This window comes from Cetorhinus maximus, chromosome 17, assembly GCF_964194155.1.
Source record: "Cetorhinus maximus chromosome 17, sCetMax3.hap1.1, whole genome shotgun sequence".
Taxonomy (NCBI): Eukaryota; Metazoa; Chordata; class Chondrichthyes; order Lamniformes; family Cetorhinidae; genus Cetorhinus; species Cetorhinus maximus.
Window position 1 is genome coordinate 68,609,100 of NC_135895.1, and position 27,348 is coordinate 68,636,447.

Here is a 27,348-nt window from a genome sequence, read left to right on the forward strand (position 1 = left end):
GTCGACCTGAAAAATTAACTTTCTCCACTGCTGCCTGATCTGCTAAATATTTCCAGCCTTTTCTGTTCTTTATATTTATCGACTTAATTAGCGCAAATGTTTTTCCATGTTGGTCTTAAAAATTTGGAACTTTAATATTCTCTGGATTGTGTTATAGGTATTGATTTTTTTTTAAAAAAAAAATAACATGTTTTGACAACATCTACTTCGGAACACAGCCTCATGCCCAAAGTCAGGGTGAGCTGTTGCTAACCTATTGTATTTATTTAAATGTTTTTCTAAGCTTGTTTTGTGGTAAGTGGTTTCTTTGACCCATAAAAACTTCACTCGCAAAGATCAAAGAAGGAAAATTTAAATGCTACCTGGTTTTATGGAAAAAATGGTTTGTTGCTTCATGATAGGGCTGGAGTGTGAATAGTACACAAACTGCCATTTGAAATTCAATAATCGTGCCTTCTGTATGTACCTTTTTCACTAATTTCAAAATTACAACGTTTTGGTTCAGAAGCAACTTCCCAACTGTATTCTTCTTCAACCTGATAGGGGATATGAACAAGTCGGGCCTTTTTATTCCAATTTACAACATAGTTTCTTGTACCTATCCGTTTAAACATATTACAATCCTGACCTTGTTAATGAGGGGAAAGATGCAGCAATTAACAATTATTGATAATCTGTAGAGACAGTGAAGAACCTCAAATATTTGAAAATATACATCTGGATAATCCTTCAAATGTATAACACCTAACTCCATAACTGCCGCAACATCTGTTGCATTGTTGAGGATTAATTGTTGGATAATTCGGAACTTTAACTGCATCAGCAAGATAACAAGCCATCAAGTGCCTTCAAAATCTCCAAACCTTGCTAGCTTCCATGGTCCTTGTTTGCTACTGAGGTTGAACCCAGTATTGTGCAATTATGCTCCCTAGTATGATCCCAAGGTGAGTTTCAAACCCCATGCCCTATCCATCACCAAGGTAACCTGTTTACTTCCAATGCTGCTGCATCATCTAATCTCTGCCTTTTTAATAAACAGCCCCCCAAACAGTTCCTGAATCCACCTTCACCTCCAGACATGACAGCTTCAGTGCTGTGTCTCAAGCAGAACGCAACATGAACTTTAACTTTCCCAAAATTCATGATACATGTGATATTCTGAGAGTCCATTTCCTCATCACTTTGTCTTGACTGCCCTCTGTTGGCACCATTTTCCCTAAGGTGCCGAATTGAAGTATTTGTGCTGATAGTGCCTTCCTTGTTTCTGCAACCTCTTAACTTTCTCATACCAGTTCATGTACTCTTATTTAATGCTGAGTTGTTTACACCTGTATTTAATCCTACTCCTACCCTAAGGTTAATCTCGCCCAACTTTGTTACTGCTTGGCCATTCTCTTGCATGTTAGGCAGCTTATTTCCTTGAAAAGCAAAGATGCAGCTTGCTGTTTCAAGTAGCACATGCCCAACCTTCTCATTTTTGTTCAAACTTTTTTCTCGCAGATGGTGGCTGAGACATCCTCTCAACATACAGCAGAGCAGCAAGCAGAGCAGTCCTCAGCTCAAGCCACTCAGGAATTGCAAGAAACACTGGCTCAGTCTGAATCCAGAGCTAAGGCACTAGAGTCTCAGGCCGAAGCCCTGCAGAAGGTGAGATCACAAGAAATGAAATTATTCAATTAATGAACAAATGTAAATGCAAAATTTGTTCTGCTTTTGCATATGTGTGTGTCAACTTCAAACTTGCTTTGGTAGTCAAGGACCAGATATGATCTGTTCTGTCACAAATAATTTAAGTGCTCCGGCATCTGCACTGCAAGTGCTCACTGCCACCTTAAGGCCCCAAGTGAACTTGAAAATGGCATGTGAAGAACAAATTGCAATGCAATATCTAGAATGACAACCATATGACTGCATTGTAAATGTGAAAAGATTCAATTGCCTGAAGGGAACAACTTGAAAATAACAGTCTCTAATCACCGATTATTTTTATTGCATCAGCAATCATGTTTATGGTTAGACTGACTTGTTCTTGAATTATAGTATGCACTTTTAAAAGGTTTGTTTTTTAACCTGACTGCCATTTGACCAGGAATCTCAAATCCCCATTCTCAGTGATGGGGGAGCCCAACATTTGAGTGCAAAAGGCTAGACTTTTGCTGCCATCTTCAGCCAGAGCTGCCTAGTGAAACAATCCATTTTGATGATCTCTCGAGAACCAACTAGACTACACCCCACCAGTCTTCAGCCAATTTGTTTCACTCCACATGATATAAAGAAACAATTGAAGGTACTGGTCACAGCATTCTGTCTGTAGTGCTGCAGACTTGCTCTCCAGAACTAGCGATGCTCCTCGCCAAACTCTGCCAGTACATCTACTATGCTGGCATCTACCCAAAAGAGTGAAAAATTGCTCAAGTATGTTCTGTCCGCAAAGGACAAATCCAACATGGATAGTTATAGTCTCATTAGTCAACTCTCAATCATTAGCAAAGTGATGGAAGGTGCTGTCTACAGTGCTAGCAAGTGGCACTTGCTCAACAATAACCTTAGCTGCTTGGTTTCATTTCTAGCAGGACCATTTAGCTCCAAACCTCATTATACCCTTGGTCCAAATGTTTACTAAAGAGCTGAATTTAAGAAATGAAGAGCGACAGAGGTTGAGTGTCTTGGGCTGCAGGAAGATATAGATGGGATGGTCAAATGGGCAGATAAGTGGCAGATGGAATTTAACCCTGAAAAATGTGAGGTTATACACTTTGGAAGGAGTAATTTGACAAGGAAGTATTCAATGAATGGCATGACACTAGGAAGTTCTGAGGAACAAAGGGACCTTGCCGTGTGTGTCCATAGATCTCTGAAGGCGGAGGGGCAGGTTAGTGGGGTGGTGAAAAAGGCATATGGGACACTTGCCTTTATCAATTGAGGCATAGATTACAAAAGTAGGGAGATCATGTTGGAGTTGTATAGAACCTTGGTGAGGTCACAGTTGGAGTACTGTGTGCAGTTCTGGTCGCCACATTATGGGAAGGATGTGATTGCACTGGAGGGGGTTCAGAGGAGATTCACCAGGATGTTTCCTGGGATGAAACATTTAAGTTATGAAGAGAGGTTGGATAGACTTGGGTTGTTTTCGTTAGAGCAGAGAAGACTGAGGGACGACCTGATCGAGGTGTACAAGATTATGAGGGGCATGGACAGGGTGGATAGGGAGCAGCTGTTCCCCTTAGTTGAAGGGTCAGTCACAAGGGGACATAAGTTCAAGGTGAGGGGCAGGAGGTTTAGGGGGGATGTGAAGAAAAACTTTTTTACCCAGAGGGTGGTGACGGTCTGGACTGCACTGCCTGGGAGGATGGTGGAGGTGGGTTGCCTCACATCCTTTTAAAAAGTATCTGGATGAGCACTTGGCACGCCATAACATTCAAAGCTATGGGCCAAGTGCTGGTAAATGGGATTAGGTAGGTCAGATGTTTCTCACGTGTCGGTGCAGACTCGATGGGCCGAAGGGCCTCTTCTGCACTGTGATTTCTGTGACTGCCCTGCACAAGAATGCAACATTTTACCAAGTGTGACATAAAGGAGCCTGAGTAATATTCAATTCGGTGGGAATCTGGGAGGGGGGAAACACTCCACTGGTTTGAATTATATCTAGTACAAAGGAAGATGGTTGTGGTTGTTGGAGGCCATTCATCTTAGCCTGAGGGCATCACTACAGGAATTCTCAGGTAGTACCTTCAGCCCAACCATCTTTAGCTGCTTCATTCTGACCTTTCCTTCATGAACTCAGAAGTGGTGTGTTCGCTGATTGCTCAGTGTTCAGTTGCATTTGTAACTCTTCAGTTATGAAGTCCAAGCCTGGATTCAGCAAGACCTGGACAACATTCAGCTTGAGTTCATAATTGGAAAGTGACATTTGTGCAAAGCAGTGACCATCTCTAACAAAAACTGCTTGTGACAGTTATTGCTGAATCCTCTATCGTAAACACCTTAGGGGGTCACCATTGACTAGAAATTAACTGGGTCAGCCATTTCAATACTGTAGTTATAAAAGCAGGTCAGAGGCTGGGTATTTTATGCTGAGTAATTGGGATACAGTTCACTTGATCAGCATTTTTAACCATTCACTCACATCACCAATGGCACACAATGTTGGTAGTGTACTATCTACAAGTTGAAGTAATTTGCCAAGGCTGCTTCAACAACAACTCCCAAACTCATGACCTGTCTTAGGAACACAAGGACAGCAGGGTGCATTTGAATGCCACCACCTCCAATCAATATTGACTTGGAATTATATTGTTATTCTTTGCTGGCTCAAAATCCTGGAGTTCCATGTCTAATAACACCAACATCCTGGAGGTTCTTATTGCCCTGAAACAGAGCTGGACCAGCTATATAAAAACTGTGCTTACAAGAGCAGGTCAGAGGCTAGGAATCCTGTGGTGAGTAACTCACCTCCTCCTGACTTCCCAGAGCCTGTCCACCATCTACAAGACAAGTCAGGTGCGTGATGGAATACTTCCCATTTGCCTGGATGAGTGCAGCTCCTGCAACACTCAAGCTAGACACCATCCAGGACAAAGCTTGCATGATCGGCACCCCATCTACCAGCTTAAACTTTGGCTCCTTCCATCACCAACATACGGTGGCAGCAGTGTACCAACTACAAGAAGCAATAGAGTAACTCACTAAGGCTCCTTTGACAGCACCTTATAAACCCATGACCTCTACCACCTAGAAGGGCAAGAGTAGGAGATGCATGGGAAAACCACCAGTTGCAAGTTCCCCTCCAACCCACACATCCTGACTTGGGACTATATTGCTGCTCCTACACAGTGGCTGGGTAAAAGTCCTGGAACTACCTTTATAGCATTGGGTTTACCAACACCACACGGAGTGCAGTAGTTCAAGAACGTGGCTCACCACCATCTAAAGGGTAATTGGGGATGGACAACAAATGCTGGCATTGTCAGTAATGTCCACATCGCATTCATGACTGTACAAAAAGGTTGTTGCATTAAGATTTTGTACAAAAAACAACTTTTTTTGTACATTGTAACTCCAAAGCTGGACAAGATAAATTCTAGAGGAATTTAAGTGTACTTGGGAATTGGGGAAATGTGGCCAAAAAATAAAGGAAGGGACTATTACTTAACTGGAAAGAAAATATTATGCATGAAGATTGAGAGATCTGGGGTCAATAAATTGAAGCTCTTGCAACAATGCTCGGTGACGGTGAGTAAAACAAATCTCATGTTGGGATACATTGAGACCAATATTGAGGCAAAATACTTAAATCATTGGACTGCAGTTAGAATATTTATAGCTCTGGTTATTGTAGTATTGCAGTTATTGAAAGGATAGAAGAGACCAACCAGAATGATGTCCAATTATGTAAATTGCACATATTATAATGGGTAATGTGAAGCTTCAGAGGTGCTATGACTGTTGTATATAGGACTCTAAAGAGTCTATACTGTAGACCATAGCCAGCAATTTCATGTACAGAGCAGTAGAACCAGTGGACATGACCTGTCCTTGAAGATGGGTTAAATTCAATGCTAATCTGTGAAAACGTTATTCAACACTCACTCACTGAATTTTAATTGGGACGGTGGAAGCAGATATTAATCTATTCAAAAACAAATTGGATTTCTTGTAGGGTGGGTAATTTGAGACCTGACTTGATAAGTGCAGCATACTTGGAGGAACAGATGACTTTGGACCTGTGTTTCCCAAAGCTTTCCACCATGATGTTTCTTTGCCTCAATATCTAGGTCTGTTGTAAACTAATTGACAAAGTTGATTGACATGATTTGTCAGCAAATCTATTATTGTATTATTATTTTGTCTCCATTTTAGTGTTGATGTGTCCTTAACCAATACAACCCAGAATTTCTGGGGGCAACATGTCATTAAATAAGTAAAACTTTTGCTTTCAGTAATTGTTTTTCCTTTTAAAATAGTCTGTTAGTGAGAAGGAATCTGAAGTGAAAAAATTGCAAGATGAAGTTTCCCAGTTGCACAGTGAACTTTCCCGCTTGCGACAGGAAGTGCAGGAAAAAGCAAACCTTGAAGAACAGCTTCGACAGCAGATTCTGGAGAAGGAAGAGAAGACCAAGAAAGCAATATTGGTAGCCAAACAGAAGATAACACAGCTAGCTGGTCAGCCATTTGTACTTTCACAAATCCATTACGTAATGATTGAGAAAGTAGAACAAGAGACACGTAGAGTTTAAACTTGTACCCATGATTTCTCATGGTGTGAAATTGCTGGTTTTTTTACATTTAAATCAGGAGCCAACATTTAATGGCTGCAAATTTAGATGTTAAATTCAAAACTGAAATGCTGAAAAAAGATAAAACTTAGCACTTTTTTTTAGTTTTGTTTCTCGAATGTTTCCTCCCCTTCCCTCAGTTTGTATCATTGTGTAGAGTGTACTTGAGCTTCTCTGCTGCACTTGTAGATCGAGTTTGGCACAGGGAGTACCCTGGTGCACAGTGGAAAGTTGTGTGTAAATGAAATTTAAAAAGAAGTGGCAGAATAGGATGTCGTAATTTCTCTTAGCCCCTCAAAAGACACCTGAATCCATTGGCAGCCTTTGTGGAAGTATGGAAGGACCGAAATACGATGATCAAAAATTAAGTTGAAAGAAACCTAACGCTGAATTTTAAAGGGCGCACATTGCTTGCTCCCCTTGTAGAGAAGTTGGTTGCGAACTGACTGACTTAAAAAGGCTGACCCACAGCGATAATATGCTGGAGGATGGCCTTAAGGTAATCGTGGGATGTGTGCCACTTGGAAAACAAGTCTTGCCCTTGAGAGCTGCTGGCCAATGCCAGATCCCAGTGATGACTGCTGCTGGGACCACAAGCAGTCCTGAGAAGCAAGACACCATGGATTCCAGACTAAAATAAGTCTGGGTTTTTGGTTGGGGAAGGACTGAGGACCCTAGGAAGGTTGAGGGGCCAGCTTTGGAGGCTGAGAAGAAGTCACAAAGTGGGGAGTGGTATTGTCTTGGGGTGGAGAGGAGTGTCTCCAATGGGCGCAAGGTATGTTCCCCTTTTCACCTGAGAGGTTGAAGTCGCGGGCTGGACACCTTTGTTCAGCCTTCCTCAGCTATGTGTTATTGCAGCAGAGGTGGAAACGGGCCTTTGGCCAGTTAAAGGCTTTGATAGGCCGAAGGGTGGACTGGCTGATGCCTTACCTACCTGCTACTATGGGAAATAGCTGAGGTGGACAGGAAGGTGATGGGCTACACATCCGCCCTAGGTTACATACTCTCCCGTTGCATGTGCGCTGGATGGGGAACTTAAAATTCCAACCTCATAATGTGGAGCCATGAGTCTACAGGAAAGTACCGAAGCTACTCTGATTTTAGTTTGGTGGTGGTGTCAAGGAAAGGAAAAAAATGCTGATAATCGGAGATGAGTTACAAACTAGGTTTGAGGGGCTGAATGGCCTTGTGCTAAAAAAGCCGAGCTGCAGTCCACTTGCTCAAAATTTTGCAGATTGCATATTGATCAAGTTCTACTGAGTTTTTGAGAATTATTCCAGAACTCTTGCCTCCATGTGATGCATAAACTACTCCAAACAGAAGTGGCAAAGGACTTGTTCCAAAGATGAAGCCGCCTTTTCTCTTTTGTTCTATGGGGAAACTGACTAGCTTCTGTGTAGTATTACAGCCAGAATTGGGAGCTTAGGAATTGAACTATAAGTCTGTTATCTAGTTTTTAAGGTCCCTGCATCATTTGATAGTTTTCAATATAATTGAAATTTTTTAAATGCAATAAAGCACTAATGGTTGAGTTAGCAATCATACTATTGGTAATCAGTGTACTGCTCTAAGAAGTCTGTTTCTAGTATATAGGTCACTTTTTAAAAAGCTGTTTTCTAATGACTATAACCTGAGTCCTTCATAGACTCAAAGAAAGGAGGTCATGTGAGCCACAGATTTTACTGAACCTAATGGCATTTAGCAGGATTTAAAATTAAGGTAGTTGGGTTGTTATTGTCTTAGGTTTGAAGGAGCAATTGGTACAAGAGAATGAAGAGTTGAAACAGCACAATGAAGAATTTCAGCAACGTGTCACTAGTTTAGATCAGCAGAGAGAAGAACTGGAGGTGCGCATGAGTGCACTGAAATCACAGTATGATGGTCACATTGCTCGACTTAAACGAGAACTGAAGGAGCATCAGGATCGACAGCATGAGCAGCGTGAAGAACCTCAGGAAATCACCAAGGTATGTGGAAAGATCTTGGACTTAGAATTAGAAAATCCTGAATTTTTCAATATTTTCAGAAATGCATAATTGGAATGTAAATTTGAAGCTTGATTATTGCATACTGCATTGTAACCTGTAAACATTTCCAAGATTGCCATATAAGTAAGCACTCAGAGTATTGCTGCAGTGAAACCCTGAATTCCATGGATGAAGTCATACTTCATTTATAACTATTTGATTCCTATAATTGTTTCCCAGCTATCCTGTATCTGAGTTTTGCTTAGATGCATTTTAGTCTTTTGGGTAATATTCCTGGCCTTTGACTTCTCAGATTTCAATGGGAACTGAATATCCTCCATTTGATCACTTAACTTCATTGTTAGCAAATACAGATATTGGAGCATTGTTCTGTGGTTCTAAAATGACATCTCTGATTGCTTTGAGGAAGTCTTAAAAAAAACAATTTAAATGGAGAAAATAAAGGTCTGAGCTCATTTGGAGTATTTGCATGTGAGAAGTTGATTTTGGGAAATACATCAGGTTTGGGGACATGCACGTCAGCCTTTTCCTTTAGACAAGAGGGACCTCAGTCTAATATCTCAGCCAAAGGATGGTACCTCAGAGTGGGTTTCAATGCAGATTGCATACTTAAACCCTACTTTTTAATCTGACCCTAGACATGAGAGCTACCAATGTAGCCAAGCTGGTTTTCAAGATGAAGTTCTTTTAAATTTTGATTAAATAATTAAATTGAGGCTCTGCTCCCCAAAAATATACACGCTACCAGTGCCTGAGGCAAGTCATTTGCAAAAGCAATGTCACTTAGTATATAGCTAAATCTGACATGCAAATCCAAAGAGTTTAACATTGCAGATTATTTTTATCTGTGCAGCATGAGGACAATTTGTGACTGCTTTAGCAGACAGTTATTAAGAATTGAAATGACTGCCCCATGCAAGTTCATCTGGGATTTGTTTAACTATTTAGTGAAAATCTAGCTTCAAAGGCCGTACAGATGTATAGCAGATAACTAAGGATTTTGCAGGTGCATTGGAGTAAAGTAGTAATGTGGTGATTTCGAGAAATTGTCCAGGCAAGGAAGAGGTGAGTTATTGCATCCTAGCAGGGCTGTACTTTTGGATGCTTGGTAAAGATTTTGCTGCTGAAGATTGCTTCAGCTGCTGAGAGGGCACTGTGTAGAAAACATATTGCTTCTTGCATTTTTCTTTGAACCCTTCTGATTTCTCCAAACGTTCAAATGGTTATTAAGGAAATGTTTCAATCAGAAGTTGATGTATGTGCCTTCACCTGAATCAATAAAAAAATCTTTATCTTTGTGTAAATAGTTTTAAAATAACTAAAATAACATTAGCAATATCAAGCAAAATGGAAAAACTAAGTTTGAGGTTAATTATTTTTGTTTTGCGCCAGACTTCTGAACCACAGAGGCAACTGGATCAACAGAGGCAGATTACCCTTAAACAAACTCAAGCGTCTGTGGACAGAGGAAGGTAAGCATTATTCATTACATCTGCATGTTTCTTTAACAACTTTTTTTAATACTATGTATTTCACCAAGTTTTCAAGTTTAACCTATTATTTTGTCTGCTTTTTTCAACAATGAGAATTAGCAGTATCAAAGAGACAGGGTTTTAACTGCTGCTCAAACAATAGAATCTTGTGTGTTTTATATAAAATAAATTCTAATGGAGACTGCAGCATTAACAATGTCATAACATCCCACTGGAGTTGCCTATTTGCTGCATAATTAATCCACTTATTTGTAAACTTGGTGTACATTTTTATATGAATGAATTCTCTATGATGGGGTTTGATTTCTGGACATAAAACCAAAACTATGTGGATTTATTTTTAAATTTTGCATAGTTCGAGTACATCTGATCCTCCAACAGCCAATATAAAGCCAACCCCTCTTGTGGCGACACCTAGTAAGGTAGCTGCTGGGCCAGTGCCTGGAAGTAAATCTACACCAAGAGCCAGTATCCGGCCAATGGTTACTCCAGCGACAGTCACTGGACCAGCTATAACACCAACAGCTACAGTAATGCCAACAACGCAGGTAGAAACCCAAGAAGGTAAGAAACAGTTTATATTTGGGATTTTAAAATTAATTTTAACTTCAATTCATTTTGAGAAGCACCATCCAGTGTGCTAGTTTTGTTATCCTAAATTTTTTTATTCAGCAGCCATGCAATCAGAAGGACCAGTCGAACATGTAACTGTTTTTGGTAGCACAAGTGGAACAGTACGTTCAACAAGTCCAAATATCCCAAACTTGTCACAGCCTATTTTAACAGTGCAGCAGCAACAGACACAGGCCACTGCCTTTGTACAACCCACTCAACAGACTCTTCAGGTAGAACCAGCAAATCAGGACCCTTCCGCAAACATGCTAGATGTCGTGCAGAGTCCCCAAATAGAAAGACCTTCCACTTCTACAGCGGTGTTTGGAACAGGTTAGTTGTTCTATTGAATTAAAATTTTTTATTTCAATCTATCTTTTAATGGCATTGAGATTGGGGAATAGGAGGAGGCCATTCATCTCCTTGAGCCTGTGCTGCCAGCCCCCAACTTTTCCCATTGCTCCATATTCTTTGATCTCCTTAACTGATTTTTAACCTCTGTATTCAAAGCTTCAGTTCAGCATTCACAGTCTTTTATGGGAAAGAAGTCCATATTTTTACTGCCCTTGGTGCTAACAACTGTTTCCCAAGTTCACCTTTAATGGGCACGCTCCTTTATGCTTCCTTCTCTATTTCTACCACCAGAGGAAATAGTTTCCCTTAATCTGTTCTGTTTATCATTTTAAACACCCCTCCATTAGATCAATCTTCTAAACTGAGTACAAGCCACATTTATGTAGCCTGTTGTGATAATTGAACCCTTTTTAGACCTGGTTTCAATCTTAATCTATACTGTACCTTCTCCAAGGCCTATATATCCTTCCTTAGATAATATGCTCAGCCTAAACATAGTACTCCAGTTGGAGTCTAAGTCCCTATATATCCAGCATCCTTGAGATAGCGAAAAGTCCATTAGTCATTTTGTACCTGTCTACTGGCTTTTAGTGAGATGTGTACCTGGTCATCCAAATATCACCATGCTTTGCGATTCTCATTTTCTAACTCTAAAGAAAATACTCCAATGTATTTTTTTTAGATCCAAAGTGGCTGACTTCACACTTTCCCCACATTGAACTTCATTTGCTACAATTTTTCCCCTTCTATGTTGCTTTGTGACCTAACTGTTCCTAACTACTAACTTTATGTCTCCTGATTAATGCTATCTGCAAACTTTGATACGTGGTTTTCAACTTTTTCAAATAAATCATGAATAAGATGGTGAAAAGCAGAGGCCCTGGGGATCACCACTTGTCACATTGTGCCAATCTGAGTACATAGGCACCGGAGGTGTAAGATACCTGAACCAAGTGGTTATACCTATCTAAATGGTTGGGGCTCCCCGAGCAACAAAAAGGCTGGGGGCTGTGACCTGAATTTTTTTTTTTAATTATGGAGGCGTTCGGTAGGATATTTGATTGGATTAGTAAGGTGCGTGTGAGGAGATGGGTGACTATGCCTGAGTGGGATGGAGACGGAGTGAGTAGCGAAGTACATTCATGTGGTAATTCGGTGCATGGGGGAAGGGGTGTGGTAAACGTAGGAATTATTCTAGGTTAATTAAGAGTAATTTAAATTAAGTTAACTAAATAATGTAACACCTGTCCTGCCATTGTTATGGTGCACCATAACGGTGGGAGATTTTGGACTCCAAGGTGTTCCATGACACATGTCTGTAGAAAATTTAAGCAGCTGGAGGAATTCTGGATCAGGGTTAGTGTTCTGGAAGCCGAACTACAGACACTACAACATAAGGGAGGAGGAGAAATACCTGGACGCTTTGTTCCAGAAGACCTCTTAAAATAGGGTCCTCTGCTTCTGTCAGTAGTCAGGGACAGGAGGATATGACCATGAGTGAGGCAGGTAAAGGGACTGAGTAGACAGTAGTGGAGAAGCCTCAGATTTGGCAATTGTCAAACAGGTTTGAGATGCTCACAACCTGTGTGAATGAAAGTGAAGTCTGCAAGGTGAATGTGCAGGCTGGCCATGCACCATAGCACAGGAAGTCAAATCAAGTTGGGAGAGCAAACAGGAATGTAGTGTTCGTAGGGGAGCATTGACACTATTCTCTGCAGCAAAGAGCGAGACTCCAGAAGGTTGTGATGCCTGCCTGGTGTAAGGGCTTGGGACATTTGGTTAAGTCTGGAGTGGAGCATGCTGTGGGAGGGGGAGGATCCATTCATTGTGGTCCATGTTGGTACCAATGACTTAGGCAGGGCAAGGAAAGAGGTTCTGCATAGTCAGTATAAGGAACTAAGTACCAAATTAAGAAGCAGTATCTCAAAGGTGGTAATCTTTGGGTTATTACCTGAGCCACGTGCAAATTGGCATAGGACAAATAAGATTAGACATGAATGAGTGTTTCAAAGATGTGTGGGAGAAGTGGATTCTGGTTCATGGAGCACTGGCTGCAATACTGGGGAAAGTGGGGGCTGTTCCATTGGTATGGTCTACATCTGAATTGTGCTGAGACGTGTACTTGTGAATCACGTAACTAGGGGGGAGCTTTTAACTAAAAAAGGAGAATGAGCGGTTCAGTTTGAGTAGATGTAGCAAATCAAGGGGTAGATTCAAGACAGGAGAGCATAATAGTAATATGGAAAATGAGGATAGTGGTATAGCAGGAGGGGGCAGAAGACACCAACAGTCAAGACTAGATGTTACAAAGATAACAGACAAAATTGAAGGCTCAGAATCTGCACATAGCATTCATAACAAAGTAAATGAATTGATAGGGTACATTGATGTAAGTAAATATGATCTGATGGCCATTATGAAGATTTAGCTGCAAGATGACGAGGATTGGGTCCTGAATGTTGATGGGTATATGACATTCAAGAAGAATAGGAAGCTTGATAAAGATGGAGGAGTAGTACTGTTAATCAAGGATGGCTTTGGTGCAATAGATGACCTAGGTTGACGAAATTGAGATATAGAATCAGTTTGGGTGGCGATGGGGAAAGAAGTCACTAGTGGGAGTGGTCCTCAGGCCCCATGACAGTAACCACAATGTAGGACAAAGTATACAAGAAATAATATTGGGTACTTGTGATAAAGGGACAGCAATAATCATGTGTGATTTTCATCTACATATAATCTGGAAAATTCAGATTGGCAGTAGTAGCCTGGATGAGAAGTTCATGGAATACTTTTGAGATGGTTTCTTAAAACAGCATGTTCTGGAACCAACCAGAGAGCAGGTTATATTAGACTTGGTGTTGTGTAATGTGACAGGGTTAATTCATGACCTCGAGTGGAGGCACCCCTAAGTGCCAGCACCCACAATATCATTGAATTTTACGTAGTTTGAAAAGGAGAAAAGACTCTGGGTCTAAGACTAGTATTTTAAACTTAAATAAGGGCAACTACGTGGACTTGAAAGCTGAGCTAGCTGAAGTGAACTGGGATACTAGGCTAAGGGATAGATCAATAGAGAAGCATTGGCAGACATTTAAGGGAATATTTCAGAATACATAATAAGTATATTCCTACTATAATAAATTCTAAACAGAGGACTCACAATCTGGTTAACAAGTCAAGGAAAGTATCAAACTTGAAGAAAGAGCATATGACTGTGCAAAGATGACAGGTCAGATGATTGGTCAGAATATAAAGAACAGCAGAGAATGACTAAAAGTTTAATTAGGAGAAAGAAATTTAGTATGAGGAATAAGCTAGCTGGAAGTGTAAGAACAGCTAGCAAGAGTTTCTTCAGGTATTTAAAAAGGAAAAAAGTAAAGTGAGTGTCAGTCTCTAGAGGACCAACAGCGGGAATTAATAGTAGATAGTAAGGAAATGACTGATGAAGTGAACAAATATTTTGCTTCTGTCTTCACTAGAAGATACAAAAATCATTCCAGTAATAGCTGTAAATCAAGAGATGGAAGGGAGAGGGGAATTGGTGAAATTCCAATCACTAGGGAAGCCTTACTGAGCAAACTGATGGATCTGTGGGTGGACAAGTCTCTGGGTCCTGATGGACTTCATCCTCAGGTCTTAAATGATGTGGTTAATGAGGTAGTAGATGCATTAGTGTTAATTTTCTAAAATTCACTAGATTCTGGAAAGGAACCATCAGACCAGCAAATTCAAGAAGGAAGGGAGGCAGAAAACAAGAAACTGGGCCAGTTAGCTTGACATCTATCATGGGGAAGGTGTTAGAATCAATCATTAAGGAGGTTATAGCTGGGCACTTAAACAAACTCAAGGTAATTGGGAAGAGTCAGCATTATTTTGTGAAAGGGAAATCATATTTAACCAATTTAATAGAGTACTTTGAAGGAGTAACATTTGCTGTGGATAAAGGGGAGCCTGTAAATGTGTATTTGGATTTCCAGAAGACCTTTGATAAGGTGCCGCATCAAAGGTTATTGTGGAAGATAAAAGCTTATGGTGCAAGGGGTAACATATTAGTATGGGTAGAAGATTGGCTGGCTGGCTGGCTGACAGACAGAAGTGTGTGTATAAGTGGGTCTTTCTCTGATTGGCAGGTTGTGATGCGTGAAGTCCTGGAGGGGCCTGTGCTGGGGCTTCAACTTACAATTTATATCAATGACTTAGATAAGGGGAGTGAAGGTATGGTAGCTAAATTTGCAGACGACACAAAGATAGGTAGAAAAGTATGTTGTGAAGTGGACATGAGATTGCAGACAGATATAGATAGGCTGAATGAGTGGGCAAAAATTTGGCAGATGGAGTATTGTGGGAAAATGTGAAGTTGTTCACTTTGGCCGGAAGAATGAAAAAGCAGAATATTACATAAAAGGAGAATGTCTGCGGAATTCTGAAGTGCAGAGGGATCTAGGTGTTTTAGTGCATGAGCCTCAAAGTTAATGTGCAGATACAGCAAGTAATTAAGGCTAATGGAATGCTACCCTTTATTGCGAGACGAATTGAATGCACAAGTAAGGCTGTTACGCTTCAGTTATGCAGGGCATTGAAAACTCTGCAATTTTGGTGGTCTTATTTAAAGAAGGATGTAAATGCGTTGGAGGCAGTTCAGAGGAGATTTACTAGATTGATACCTGGAATGAGTGGGTTGTCATATGAGGAAAGGTTCAACAGATTGGGCTTGTTTCCACTGGAATTTAGAAGAATAAAGGATGACTTGATTGATGTATATAAGATACTGATTGGTTTTGACAAGGTGGATGTGGAAAGGCCATTTCCTCTTGTGGGCGAGTCTAGAACTAGGGGTTACTGTTTTAAAATGAGGGGTTGTCCTTTTAGAACAATTTTTTTTGAGGGTTGTGTGGCTTTGGAACTCCCTGCCTCAGAAGGTGGTGGACGGGAAGTCATTGAATATTTTTACGGTGGAGGTAGATTCTTGTTAGGCAAGGGAATCAAAGATCATCAGGGATAGATGTGGAATTTGAAACACTAAACAGATCAGCCATGATCTTAATGAATGGCAGAGCAGGATTGAGGGGCCGAATGGCCACCTATTTCGCATGTTCGTATAGTATAGAGTATAGAGAGAAAATGTTTTTACATTGACAATTCAAAACTAGAGATCAGAAGATGGGAATCAATAGTTAAGCTGATGGGATTGCATGGAAGTAGTGTGGGAAGAGGACTATGGAGCATAACACCAGCATAGCTGGGCTGATTGACCTGTTGCTGTATAGTTTATTCTATGTGCCCTTCATCCCTACACTCTTGTCTCCTACTTCCCAAACCCATTGTTAACTCCAGTTCTGTAGATTCCGAAAGAGTCTGAACTGCCTTCTGGACATTCATATAGCTAGCATCTGTAGAGAACATTCATCATGTTTGTGATCTCAGAGAAAATTTCAATAGGATTAGTCAAACATAACCTGTTCTTCAGACTTCCATGTTGAGTATCTGATCAGCTCAACATTGTCTAAATGCTCAATCACTGTCATTATTGACAGTTTCTAGTTATTTCCCACAACTGATGTGACAGTGATAGGTCTGTGATAACCTGGTTTCTCTCACCCTTATTAGATAATGGAGAACAATTTGAAATTTTCCAATCCAACAGCACAGTTTTCAAGTGATTAGCTTTGGAAAATTGTTACTAATGGAATTTCCTCACTACTACTTGTAATACCTTGAGACACAGTCAATTAGGCCTTGGAGATCTGTGAAGTCTGACTGCTTTCTCCATTGCCTTTTTTAACTATATAAATGCAACAGCTATTTTCTCTTTTTTTAGTTTCACTTGTAGTGCTGGTATTTTACTCTAAAGTGAAGTAATGCCAAGATTTTGCTTGGCAGGTAAAAATTCTGGTATCAGACTTGATCTGTCAAGTCCTGCAATTTTTTAAAAATTGTTAGAACCTGGAGCGATGCTTTAATACAGTGGTACCTCAAACAGTTTAGCAGTTATTTGCATGTGGCTCCATTGCACCTCTAGCCCATATTCTACTGACTAAATTATGGCCTCTGAAGACAGTGACTTAGCTTGGACTAAGCACTTTTCCTGCTTATTTGGTGTTGCAATAAAAGAATCCATGACATAATTGATCTTTACAAGATAGGAATGAAAATTTTCTTGCAGAGTTGGTCTACTTCTAGCTGTATAGAGTGCCTGTTTTCCGTCTTGTACTCAGTATCATTGAAATTGGAGACTTGTGTGGCTCTCACTGCTCTACGGAGCAATTTGTAGCGTTCAGAGTGCTGGAACAAATTAAAATTATAACTTTTTAAGACGAAAGTTAACAAACAATACTGTTTCAAACTATACAGCTCTCCTTTCCCCAAATTTAGTTTATATCTTGTTAGACTTGTTGATTTATAACAGCATCTGTTTTAATTGGACCATTCTTATGCAGTGATTGTACCAGATGTGGGTTTGAGTGTGCTGAATTCAATTTAGTTTTGAGTTTGAAATAATTGCCTAATGTGTTTTTCAGTTTCGGCCACTACAATGACCAAACGTCAGCGTGACGATGATGATGAGACCAATGCAGATAATGTAGGTCATGGTCAGGATGAATCTCTGGAACATCAGTCAAAGAAATTGAGAGTTGTCAGAGTGGTGAGTGAAGCTTTTTTTTCCTAACACGGCACAGTGGGATAAAGGGAAGAGGCTCTGATTGGCTGGATGTAATGAGTGGTGTTCCTCAGCCTTCTGTACTGGCTGTCAGCTTTTAATCGTATATATCAGTGGCTTGGGTGAAGCATGAGGGCTGTATATCTAAATTTCAGCTGACACTAAGACTGGTAGACAACTGTGACAAATGGACAATGTGGGAAAGTGTAAAGTCACCTGCACTGGATGGGAGAAAAACAAATATTTTCTGAAAGGTGAGGGGCAACGAAATGTGAAGGAGATTTCAGTGTCTGGGTCTGCAAATCAAGTCAATAAAAGCTAGGGCATAGGTACAAAGTAATCACATAAGTGGTTGTAAAGTAATGAACTGATACTGCATTTGATTTTGAGCACCAAGCTTCAGGAAAGATGTATTGTTCTTGATTCAAGAACAGTACAGATTCACCAGAACGACATGATGGTTTAAAGGATTAAAGTGAAAAGCATAAACTTTAATTCCCTTAAATTTGGAACTGGTGACGTAACGAGGCACTTAAAATGATAGGCATTCAATCGAGTGAATTCTTAATTCCCACAGAGAATTTTTTTAAGGGGTATAACTAAGTTTAGAGCCAAACCATTTAGGAATGCAATTAAAGTAACATTCATAAGAGGGAAGTGGAAAATCTGGAACTATCTCCCTTCAAAGGTGGCTGATGCTGAGTCAATTTGAAATTCAAGACGTCAATAGATTTTTGTTGGATGAGGGCCTCTAGGGATATAGAGCAAAGGTGTTGAGGTGCTAATCAGCAGTGATCTAATTGAATGGTGGAATATGTTCAAAAGGTTGAATGGTCTGCCTCTGTTCCTATGTTAAATGTGTTAATGAATGACACATCTTTGAGAAGTTCCCAAGCTCCACTGCATAATCAAGTTGCATAAACATGCACAGTTGGGAATAGTGTAGAGATGTTGAGTCATGTGTTCCATTCATGCCTACATCTACATGATGGTCCAGAGTTTGGAGGGAATAGAGCTCTGTTTGTGGTCACTATAATCTGTTTTTCAGTGCTATCCCTTTTATGATCAAATCATTCATCTTACACAGTAAGTTAATTCTTTGATTTTGCTCTTTCATTTCACTTCTGTATTATGTCATATTGCACTTACCAGCCTATTTAGATGGCAGACAATGACTGCATTCATCTAAGAAGAAATAATGCTACAGCATAGTATTTGTTGACAGCCCAGTCAAATTTTGAATATCTCCTGAGTGTTACATGTACTAGATGATCCTTAGTATGCCATTTTTGCTCTCAAGTTCTCATCTCTGCTCCAAATTGAGCAGCTAATGATGTGTGGAGAAGGGCAGGAGAAAGAAGGGCTTCCCTGTAATTCATTCCGAATGACATTCAGCCAATCACAGAGCAGCATCAGTGATCAATATTGGCATTTGTAGGTTAAATTTTTGGCAACTTTGCACTACTGCAAGAAACGTATACTTGTAAAAGGCAGAGGTGAGATGAATCATTTTTAAAGGGAAAAATCATAATTTGAAATCCTCCTAATGGCATTGTGGCAACACTGACCGTAAATATAGCAGTGATTCATGAAGGCTGGTTGCCACTTTCATAGTGTTATAATCCTTGACCAGACTCAAGTTTTTGTCCCGATCCTGTTAGGGGCCAATAATGTTTTGTTTAAAGTAGGCAAAGTTTGAGATTCAAGGCACTTGTTAAGAGAATAAAGCTACAAGATTCCATGGGTTTTGAACAAAAAAAAACTATACAGGGTGGAAAAAAAATACAATATCTGTCTTGTCTCTCAATCCTGAAGGTTACAGTATATGTGAATTAACAGACACTCTGGTTAAACACATCGTACCGTTTCATAAATGGCAAATGCGACCAAGAGGGATCTCATGGATTCCTCAGCAATGCGCTCAGACATCAGTAAACAATGAGTCAATGAATCTTGTTGAAACTGTCTCACTTTCAAGGGTTCCAAACCTTTCACTTTCGAAGATTAAGCCTCTGAATTCCCTCAAAGCCACTCCCAACTTGGACTGCCCCAATGATCGCACACCTCCCAGGGTTTCAGTCTTGTCTCCTGAGACACTGTTCCCCTTAATTTACAAGTCTGCACTTCAGCCTCTACTTGTGTAATTTTAGCTCTTTAATAGCCACAGCTTCACTGGGCTGGGTCTGCCCTTGGATTTTATCAAGCTCCAATCTCCACTGCTACACCAAGCTATAAATGGCTCCCAAGGCTGTTTCTGAGCCTTAACTGCACAAAGCTATCAAATGGCTCCTGGGACTTCTCCTGAGCCCCAATTGCACAGAATCTACTAACAGCAGCCTTTACTCCTGTTGCCGAACACTCACTGCCCCAGCAAGCACACTGATAAATTGAAACCCTAGAACTTTCTGAAGCTCCACCCATCCCTGACAACATCCCTTCCAGGGCTCGTCCTCTCCTTAGATTAATTGTAGCTTAAGCTCTCAAAGCAAAACACTCTGGGCTGCATTTCTTTGCAGGCATTGTCGACACCTCATCTCCAATTCTCCAGCTAAGTAAGCCCACCTGTTGTCTTATGATCTTGCTTTTCTCGCTGTTAATCCCTTAAGTCAAGATGGCTCCAACCTTTTAAGTGTAATAGTCTTCAAGCTGCTTTTGTTGCATTGATCCCATTTGCTACAGTTAAATTTTAATCTTCCCAGAACTAAAAATTACCCTTCAAATATTGCTATGAACCATGAACTAGGTATTTATAACCATAGGGCGGTTAGGCATGGAAGAAATTGATCGCCTTGCTAATGTTGCCCATATTGCAAGAACATTTGTTTAATGAAGTTCCTGCTCCAGAGTTGTTCATTGGAACCATTTTCTGAATTACATTTCACTTTGTGCAATTAATGTTTACTGTTTACAATGTTGTAAACACATAGAGCTAAAATTTGTTTCGCAACTTTAGGAAGAACATTTGCAGGAGGTGGAAGCAAATGCAGAAACAGACACTGAAATGCAAATACAGTCAGAGAACCTGGATTCACAAGACTCTATCACACAGGTTAGTTAATTGCTACTAGTCAGCATTATGCCATAGAAATTGTGTGTCTGGACCTCATGCCATTGCACCCAGGAGTTGAGACCAAGTTTTGCTTTCAAATCGATGAGTGTTAGAGTGTGGAATTGGACTAGGGCTGAGAAAAGGCAGCAAAGGTAGTGAAAAAGAACTGGGCGAAGGGGTAAGATGCAGTGAGGCAGAGCAAGGTGATGGTGTATATATTCCATAAGGCCAGCTGGTGAAGGGTAGATCAGGAATCAATCTTGATAAACACTTGAATGAGTAGTTTTAGAATTGCGTATTACAAACATAGACCACCTAATCCAACAACCAATTTCAATCTGTCTATAGCACAAGCAAATCCCTAGTTGATGCCTATTGCCTGTATACAGTTGAACACAATTAATATGCAGTTAACAGGTGAGGCATGATAGAGGGTAGTGGGGAACTGGAATAAGGTAGGACAGAATTTGAAATGAGGGATTGGTATGGTATGGAGAGGCAGGCAGTACAGTTGGAATCACAAACGGTACTTAAGAGTTTGGAAAGTTTTTTGTAGGGGATGTATAGGACCATGAGATGAAGGTAGTCATTTCATAAAAATATGATTTATGATTATAAAGTAGTAGAATAGAGAAATGGCAACTACAAATTAAAGTTAATCATTGGAGATATATTAGTTGAACAAATTGGGTTAAAATACAAGAAACTGAATGAAGATGTCGGCTTAATGAAAGAACCCTTTGTTAACAGCAGCACCTAAAGATCTGGACAACAACTAACAGTTTAGAATTTGAGCTTCATTTGAGGGAAAGTAATTCAGTAAGGCCTATGCGGGAGGAAATTAAATAAATACCAAGACCATTGAGAAGCTAGGGGTGCAGGGTTGGCAATGACCAGAAGGACCTTGGTTGTAAGGTGTATAAGTGGCAAGTGAGAACAATTAATATCTTGTGGCAGACTGGGCCAACCATTTAACAAATACTGATGGGAAAGAAGCAGCAGCAATATTATTGCAGCTCGATAAAAGAAGCTTATCCAGGAGTGGAACCCATGCTGTTCAACAAACAGGGAAGTAGGTAGGAATTGAATACTTGAGATGCCGGGTGAGTACAATGGGGTAGCAGTTACTTATCTTTAGGAGGATATTTTTTCTTTGTGAAAAGTGTTCCTATAGCACCATCTTGTGATGACTTGTAAGTACTTCTTTTAGAATTAATGTAAAGTTGGATGTCACAACTTCAGGTGGCATTAAGTTATGTGCAAAACACTAAATAAAGATGTTAAGCTCATTCGTTGTTCTTGCACATAATGTGGAAACTTAAAACTCTGGTCAAAGTTATTTACCACCTTCCTTACATGACTGATATTTATTGCTCTTTGCATGAAGCTCTTTCTGGTAACAACTCAAATTTTTTCATGAGTATGAACACCCAGATTTTATTATCCTGTCTTTATTCAGGATTTATCATATACCTTGTAAATAGTTCCATGTTCTACATGCTCCTTAAGAGCTGTCAAAATCAATATTTAACAAATATAATCCAGGCACTAGTGATGTTGATATCTTTCAAAATGCTGTTTGCAGTTGAGTGTTTTGAAATATAGTGAAATTTTTGTACAGAATTGTTGAGAAAATGTCATAAAATTTAAATGTTTCCTGACCAAGCAGTATTAATTGATCATCTCCAAATGCAGTCCACCATGTAGTCGAATTGCAGCATTTTTTTTGATTGAATATGTCAAGGAAATATTTTGTTTCTTTACGGGATGAGGGTGTTGCTGGCCAGGCTAACATTTATTGCCCATCCCTAATTGCTTTTGAGAAGGTGGTGGTGAGCTGCTGCCTCAAACCACTGCAGTCCCTGTGGTGTGGTTATACCCATAATGCTGTTAGGGAGGGAGTTCCAGAATTTTGACCCAGTGACAGTGGAGGAACAGCGTATATTTCCAAGTCAGGATGTTGAGTGGCTTGGAGGGCAACTTCCAGGTGGTGTGTTCTCATGTATCGCTGCCCTTGTCCTCCCAGATGGTAGTGGCCGTGGGTTTGGAAGGTGCTGTCTAAGGAGCTTTGGTGAGTTTCTGGTGGAGGGAGTGAATAAGAACATAAGAAATAGGAGCAGGATTTGGCCCCTCAAGCCTGCCCTGCCATTCAAAAAGATGATGGCTGATCTGCCCCAGGCCTCACTCCTCTTTGGTGTCAGCTCCTCATGGCCCTTAACTCCGATATTTCAAAAACCTATCTACCACCTCTTTAAATAATTTCAGTGATCTAGCCTCCATAACTCTCTGGTGTAGAGAATGTTTGTGAGTGGGGTGACAATCAAATGGGCTGTGTTGTCCTGGATGGAGTCAAACTTCTTGAATGTTGTTGGAGCTGTACTCATCCAGACAAGTGGAGAGTATTCCATCAGAATTCTCACTTGTGCCTTATCAATGGTGGACAGGCTTTGGGGAGTCAGGAGGTGAGTTACTCATCGCATGATTCCTAACCTCTGACCTGCTCTTGTAGCCACTGTATTTATATGGCTCGTTCAGTTCAGTTTCTGGTCAATGGTATCCCCCAAGGTGTTGATGGTAGGGCTTCAGCAATGGTGATGCCTTTGAATGTCAAGGGTCGTTACCATTGCTCAAAGGATGGGAAGAGGGGCCACCATAATTCGTGTGAAAGGGAAATCTTGTTTAGCCAACTTATTGGAGTTCTTAAGGAAGCAATGTGCTGTGGATAAAGGGGAACTGGTGGATGTATTGTACTTAGATTTCCAGAAGGCATTTGATAGAGTGCCACATCAAAGATTATTGTGAAAAATAAAAGCTCATGGTATAGGGGGTAACATATTGGCATGAATAGAAGATTGGCTGGCTAACCGGAAGCAGAGAGTAGGCATAAATGGGTTTTTCAAGTTGGCAAGATGGAATGAGTGGCATGCCACAGGGATCAGTTCTGGGACCTCAACTATTTACAATTTATATAGGGATAGATGGGATGGTTGCCAAATTTGCTATTGAGACAAAGATAGGCAGGAAAACAGGTTGTGAAGAGGACATAGAGACTAGAAACAGAGATAAGTAGGTTAAGTGAGTGCGCAAAGATTTGGCAGATGGAGTATAACGTGGGGAAAATATGAAATTGTCTGTCTGTCTGCTTGTCTTTCTTGGCAGGAAGAATAAAAGAAGTATATTATCTAAATGGTGAGAGATTGCAGAGCTCTGAGATGCAGAGGGATCTTGGTGCCCTAGTGCATGAATCCCAAAAGGCTCATATGCAAGTACAGCAAGTAATTAGGAAAGCTGATAGAATGTTATCATTTCTTGTGAGGGGAACGGAATACAGAAGTAGGGAGGTTGTGCTTCAGTTGTACAGGGCACTAGTGAGACCACATTTGGAGTACTATGCACAGTATTTTCCACCTTATTTAAGGAAGGTTGTAAATGCATTGGAAGCAGGTTCAGAGAAGCTTTACCAGACTAATACCAGGAATGGGTGGATTGTCTTAATGAGGAAAGGTTGGACAGACTAGGCTTGTATCCACTGAAGTTTAGAAGAGTAAGAGGTAATTTGATTGAAACAGCAAATCCTGAGGGGTCTTGACAAGGTGGATGTGGAGAAGATGTTTCCTCTTGTGGAACAATCTAGAACTAGGGGTCACTGCTTAAAGATAAGGGGTTGCCCATTTAAGACCGATGAGGTGAAATCTTTCACTCAAGGTTGAGTCTTTGGAATTCTTTTCCTGAAAAGGTTGTGAAAGCAGAGTTTTTGAATGTTTTTAAGGCTGAGGTGGATAGATTCTTGGTAAGCAAGGGGGTGATGTTATTGGGGGTATGTGGGATACAGATTTCAGGTTGCTATCAGATCGGCCATGATATTAAATATAGGAGCAAGCTCAAGGGGCTGAATGGCCTACTTCTCCTTGTTCGTATGTTTGTGCTTTTCCTGCCCCCTCATTTCCATCACTATTTCTTAAATAATCACTCTCCTGACTCCAATCACAGCCTAACAAAATCATTGAAACTCTTTCGAGTTATCAACAGTCACAGATTGCAACTCTTTCGAGTACAATCACAGTTCTTGGTTTTCCGGGAGTGGGACATGAACCCACAACCCTTTGATTCAAAGGCGAGGGTGCTATGAACTGAGCCACAGCTGACACCTCCAACAAAATCATTGAAACTCTTTCGAGTTACCAACAGTCACAGATTGCAACTTCTTTCGAGTACAATCACAGTTCTTGGTTTTTTTTTCCGGGAGTGGGACATGAACTCACAACCCTCTGATTCAAAGGCGAGGGTGCTATGAACTGAGCCACAGCTGACACCTCTTATAGCTGTGGAAACTCTTTCGAGTACAATCACAGTTCTTGGTTTCCGGGAGTGGGACATGAACCCACAACCCTCTGATTCAAAGGCGAGGGTGCTATGAACTGAGCCACAGCTGACACCTCCAACAAAATCATTGAAGCTGCATCCCTCACTCAATGGGACAAGGGGCAGCGCTGTGATGATTATGTCTGATGTCATGAAAAAAAAAACCCTACCTATTAAGATGGCTCATGTTCATGGGCTGTTGACAATGAAGCCTTGGGGAGTGTGATGGAGAGGGATTAACAGCTGTGATCAATTCCTTGAAAAGCAAGTGATACGGAGCCAAGGTCTCCTTTCTGTATTTAGAAGGAACAGAAATAAGAAGAAAATATATGACCATGAAATTTGCACAAAAGCTTTGAGAGGTCGGCCTTGATTTTTTTAAAGCTGTAGGCTGATTAGAAAGGACAAAATTCAATCATGTTCCACCTAGTGCTTTTTTCCCTATGCCAGGTGGAAGCATTATGGGAAATATAATACTTGAGTTTAAACATTATCTTGTCTAGTTATGTGCGTTCTGCATGTTAAACCAACTGAGTCATTTTGCATTGTCCTAATCTCCTCCATTGGAATATGAGTGAGGGAGCCTATCTACAATTGGATAGAACTTTGGCAAGCTATACTTGGGAGTACTGTGTGCCTTCTAAGACAGGATTTGGAGGCAGTGTAATCAAGTTTCACTAGATCAATTCCTGCTATGAGAGCATTGCCCTGTCATGAGGGGCTGAGTAAATTGGGCCTATTTACTTGGGAATTAATGGGAGGTGATCTCATTGAAACTATTCTGCAAGGTCTTGACAGGATAGAGATTGAAATCATTTAGGACTGAGATGAGTTTCTTCAGTTGAAGACCCCAGAGGGTTTTGGATGTTCCATCATTGAACATATTTAAGGTTAAGCTAGACGTTTTTTGGTCTCCCAGGAAATCGGGGAATATGAAGATGGAACAGGGAAATGGCATTGAGGCAGAAGATCAACCATGATTGCATTGAATGACTAAGCAGACGAGAGGAGCTGTGTCGTCTACTTCCATTCCTGTTTATTATGCTGTGTCCACTAGGGTGTTTCAATGTTGCCAATCAGAAGATTAGGAAAGTGCATATGAGAGCTTGTATGAAAGACTTGGTATCTTGTTATAGGGGTTACATTTGTTACATCCCTCACCTTTTCTTAACATACAAGATTTTAGGAAATGACAACTTTGGAAGGCCAGAAACCTATAATCTGCTAATAAGGGTGACCAGTGCCACTGTACCTGAGAGTGATGTGCCCTCTAATTTTTTCTTCGTGAGCAGCTTGCTTATTGCTTGCTTGGTACATTCCAGATTGCCCCATGGCTGTGCAGTTAGAGGGAACATTTCCTGAGAATTTTTACAACACAGCTGAAATTTGTAATAGTTGATTTTATTTCAATGTGCAGTGTTTATCTGATGAATTTTAAAAACGTGAATGATGCCAACCTTAATTTCTTTTTATTCATTCATGATATGTGGGTGTTACTGGCAAAGCCTTCATTTATTGCCCATCCCAAATTACCCATGAAGATGGAGACATCTGTCCTCTTGAATAGATACAGCCCATGTGCTGAAGGTGATACCCCTGCTGTTAGGCAAGGGGTTCCAGGATTTTGATCCAGTGACAATGGAGGGCTTGGAATATATTTTAAGTCAAGCTGGTATGTGACTTGGAAGGAAACTTGCAGGTGGTGTTCCTGTGTGTCTGCTGCCCTTGCCCTTCAAGTTGGTAAAGGTTACGGGTTTAAGAGGTGATGAAGCAGCCTGGGGGGCGTTGCACAGTGCATCTTGTACATGATGATACACACTGCTGCCACAGTGTCAGTGGTGGAGGGAATGAATGTTTAAGGTGGATGAGGTGTCAGTCAAGCAGGCAGCTTTGTCCTGGATGGTGTGCTTGAGCACTGTGGGAGCTGGACTTGTTTAGCTAAGTGGAGATTATTCATCACGCTGCTGACTTGTGCTTTGTAGATGGGCTTTGGGGAGGCATGAGATTAGTTACTTGCTGTAGAAATCTCAGCCGCTGACCTGCCCTTGTAGCCAGTGTTTATGTGACTGGTTCAGATTTTGGTCAGTGATTGACCCCTTTGGGACATTGATGGGGGAATTTTTTTGGTACTGCTGTTGAATGTAAAGGGAGTTGGTTAGATCCCCTCATTGGAGATGGCCATTGCCTGGCACTTGTATGGTGTAAATGTCACTTGTCACTTAGCAGCCCAAGCTTGAATGTTATCTAGGTCTTGCTGCATGTGGGTATGGACACTTTCAGTATCTGAAGAGTTCTGAACGCTCTGCAATCATCCTCACTTCTGACCTATCAATAAACTTCCTTCTATCATGAAGCAGCTACATATGGTTGAGGATAGGACACTACCCTGAGGAACTCCTGTCGCAATGCCCTGAGGCTGAAATGATTTTCATACAACAGCTGCAACCATCTTCCTTTGCTAGGTATGATTCCTATTGTCATCAATTTTACTAGGGCCCTATAATGTCACACTCAATCAAAAATGTTTCCTTGGATGCTAAGGCGACCACATTTG

The 27,348-nt window shown here is 40.7% G+C and overlaps 1 protein-coding gene across 6 annotated transcripts in view; it reads left to right on the forward strand.

The window, feature by feature from the left end:
• The window catches only part of tprb (translocated promoter region b, nuclear basket protein), a 112,993-nt gene that overhangs the window by 60,057 nt on the left and 25,588 nt on the right, over nucleotides 1-27,348 (forward strand). For 4 of the 6 annotated variants that reach the window (XM_078561392.1, XM_078561394.1, XM_078561395.1 and 1 more), the window contains exons 32-39: nucleotides 1,501-1,647; nucleotides 5,964-6,162; nucleotides 8,019-8,242; nucleotides 9,656-9,735; nucleotides 10,112-10,320; nucleotides 10,429-10,701; nucleotides 17,244-17,368; nucleotides 20,337-20,432. In XM_078561392.1, the coding sequence (XP_078417518.1) occupies nucleotides 1,501-1,647; nucleotides 5,964-6,162; nucleotides 8,019-8,242; nucleotides 9,656-9,735; nucleotides 10,112-10,320; nucleotides 10,429-10,701; nucleotides 17,244-17,368; nucleotides 20,337-20,432 (1,353 nt within the window). The remainder of the gene's footprint in view (nucleotides 1-1,500; nucleotides 1,648-5,963; nucleotides 6,163-8,018; nucleotides 8,243-9,655; nucleotides 9,736-10,111; nucleotides 10,321-10,428; nucleotides 10,702-17,243; nucleotides 17,369-20,336; nucleotides 20,433-27,348) is intronic. The other 2 variants (XM_078561393.1, XM_078561396.1) reach the window with 1 other exon arrangement.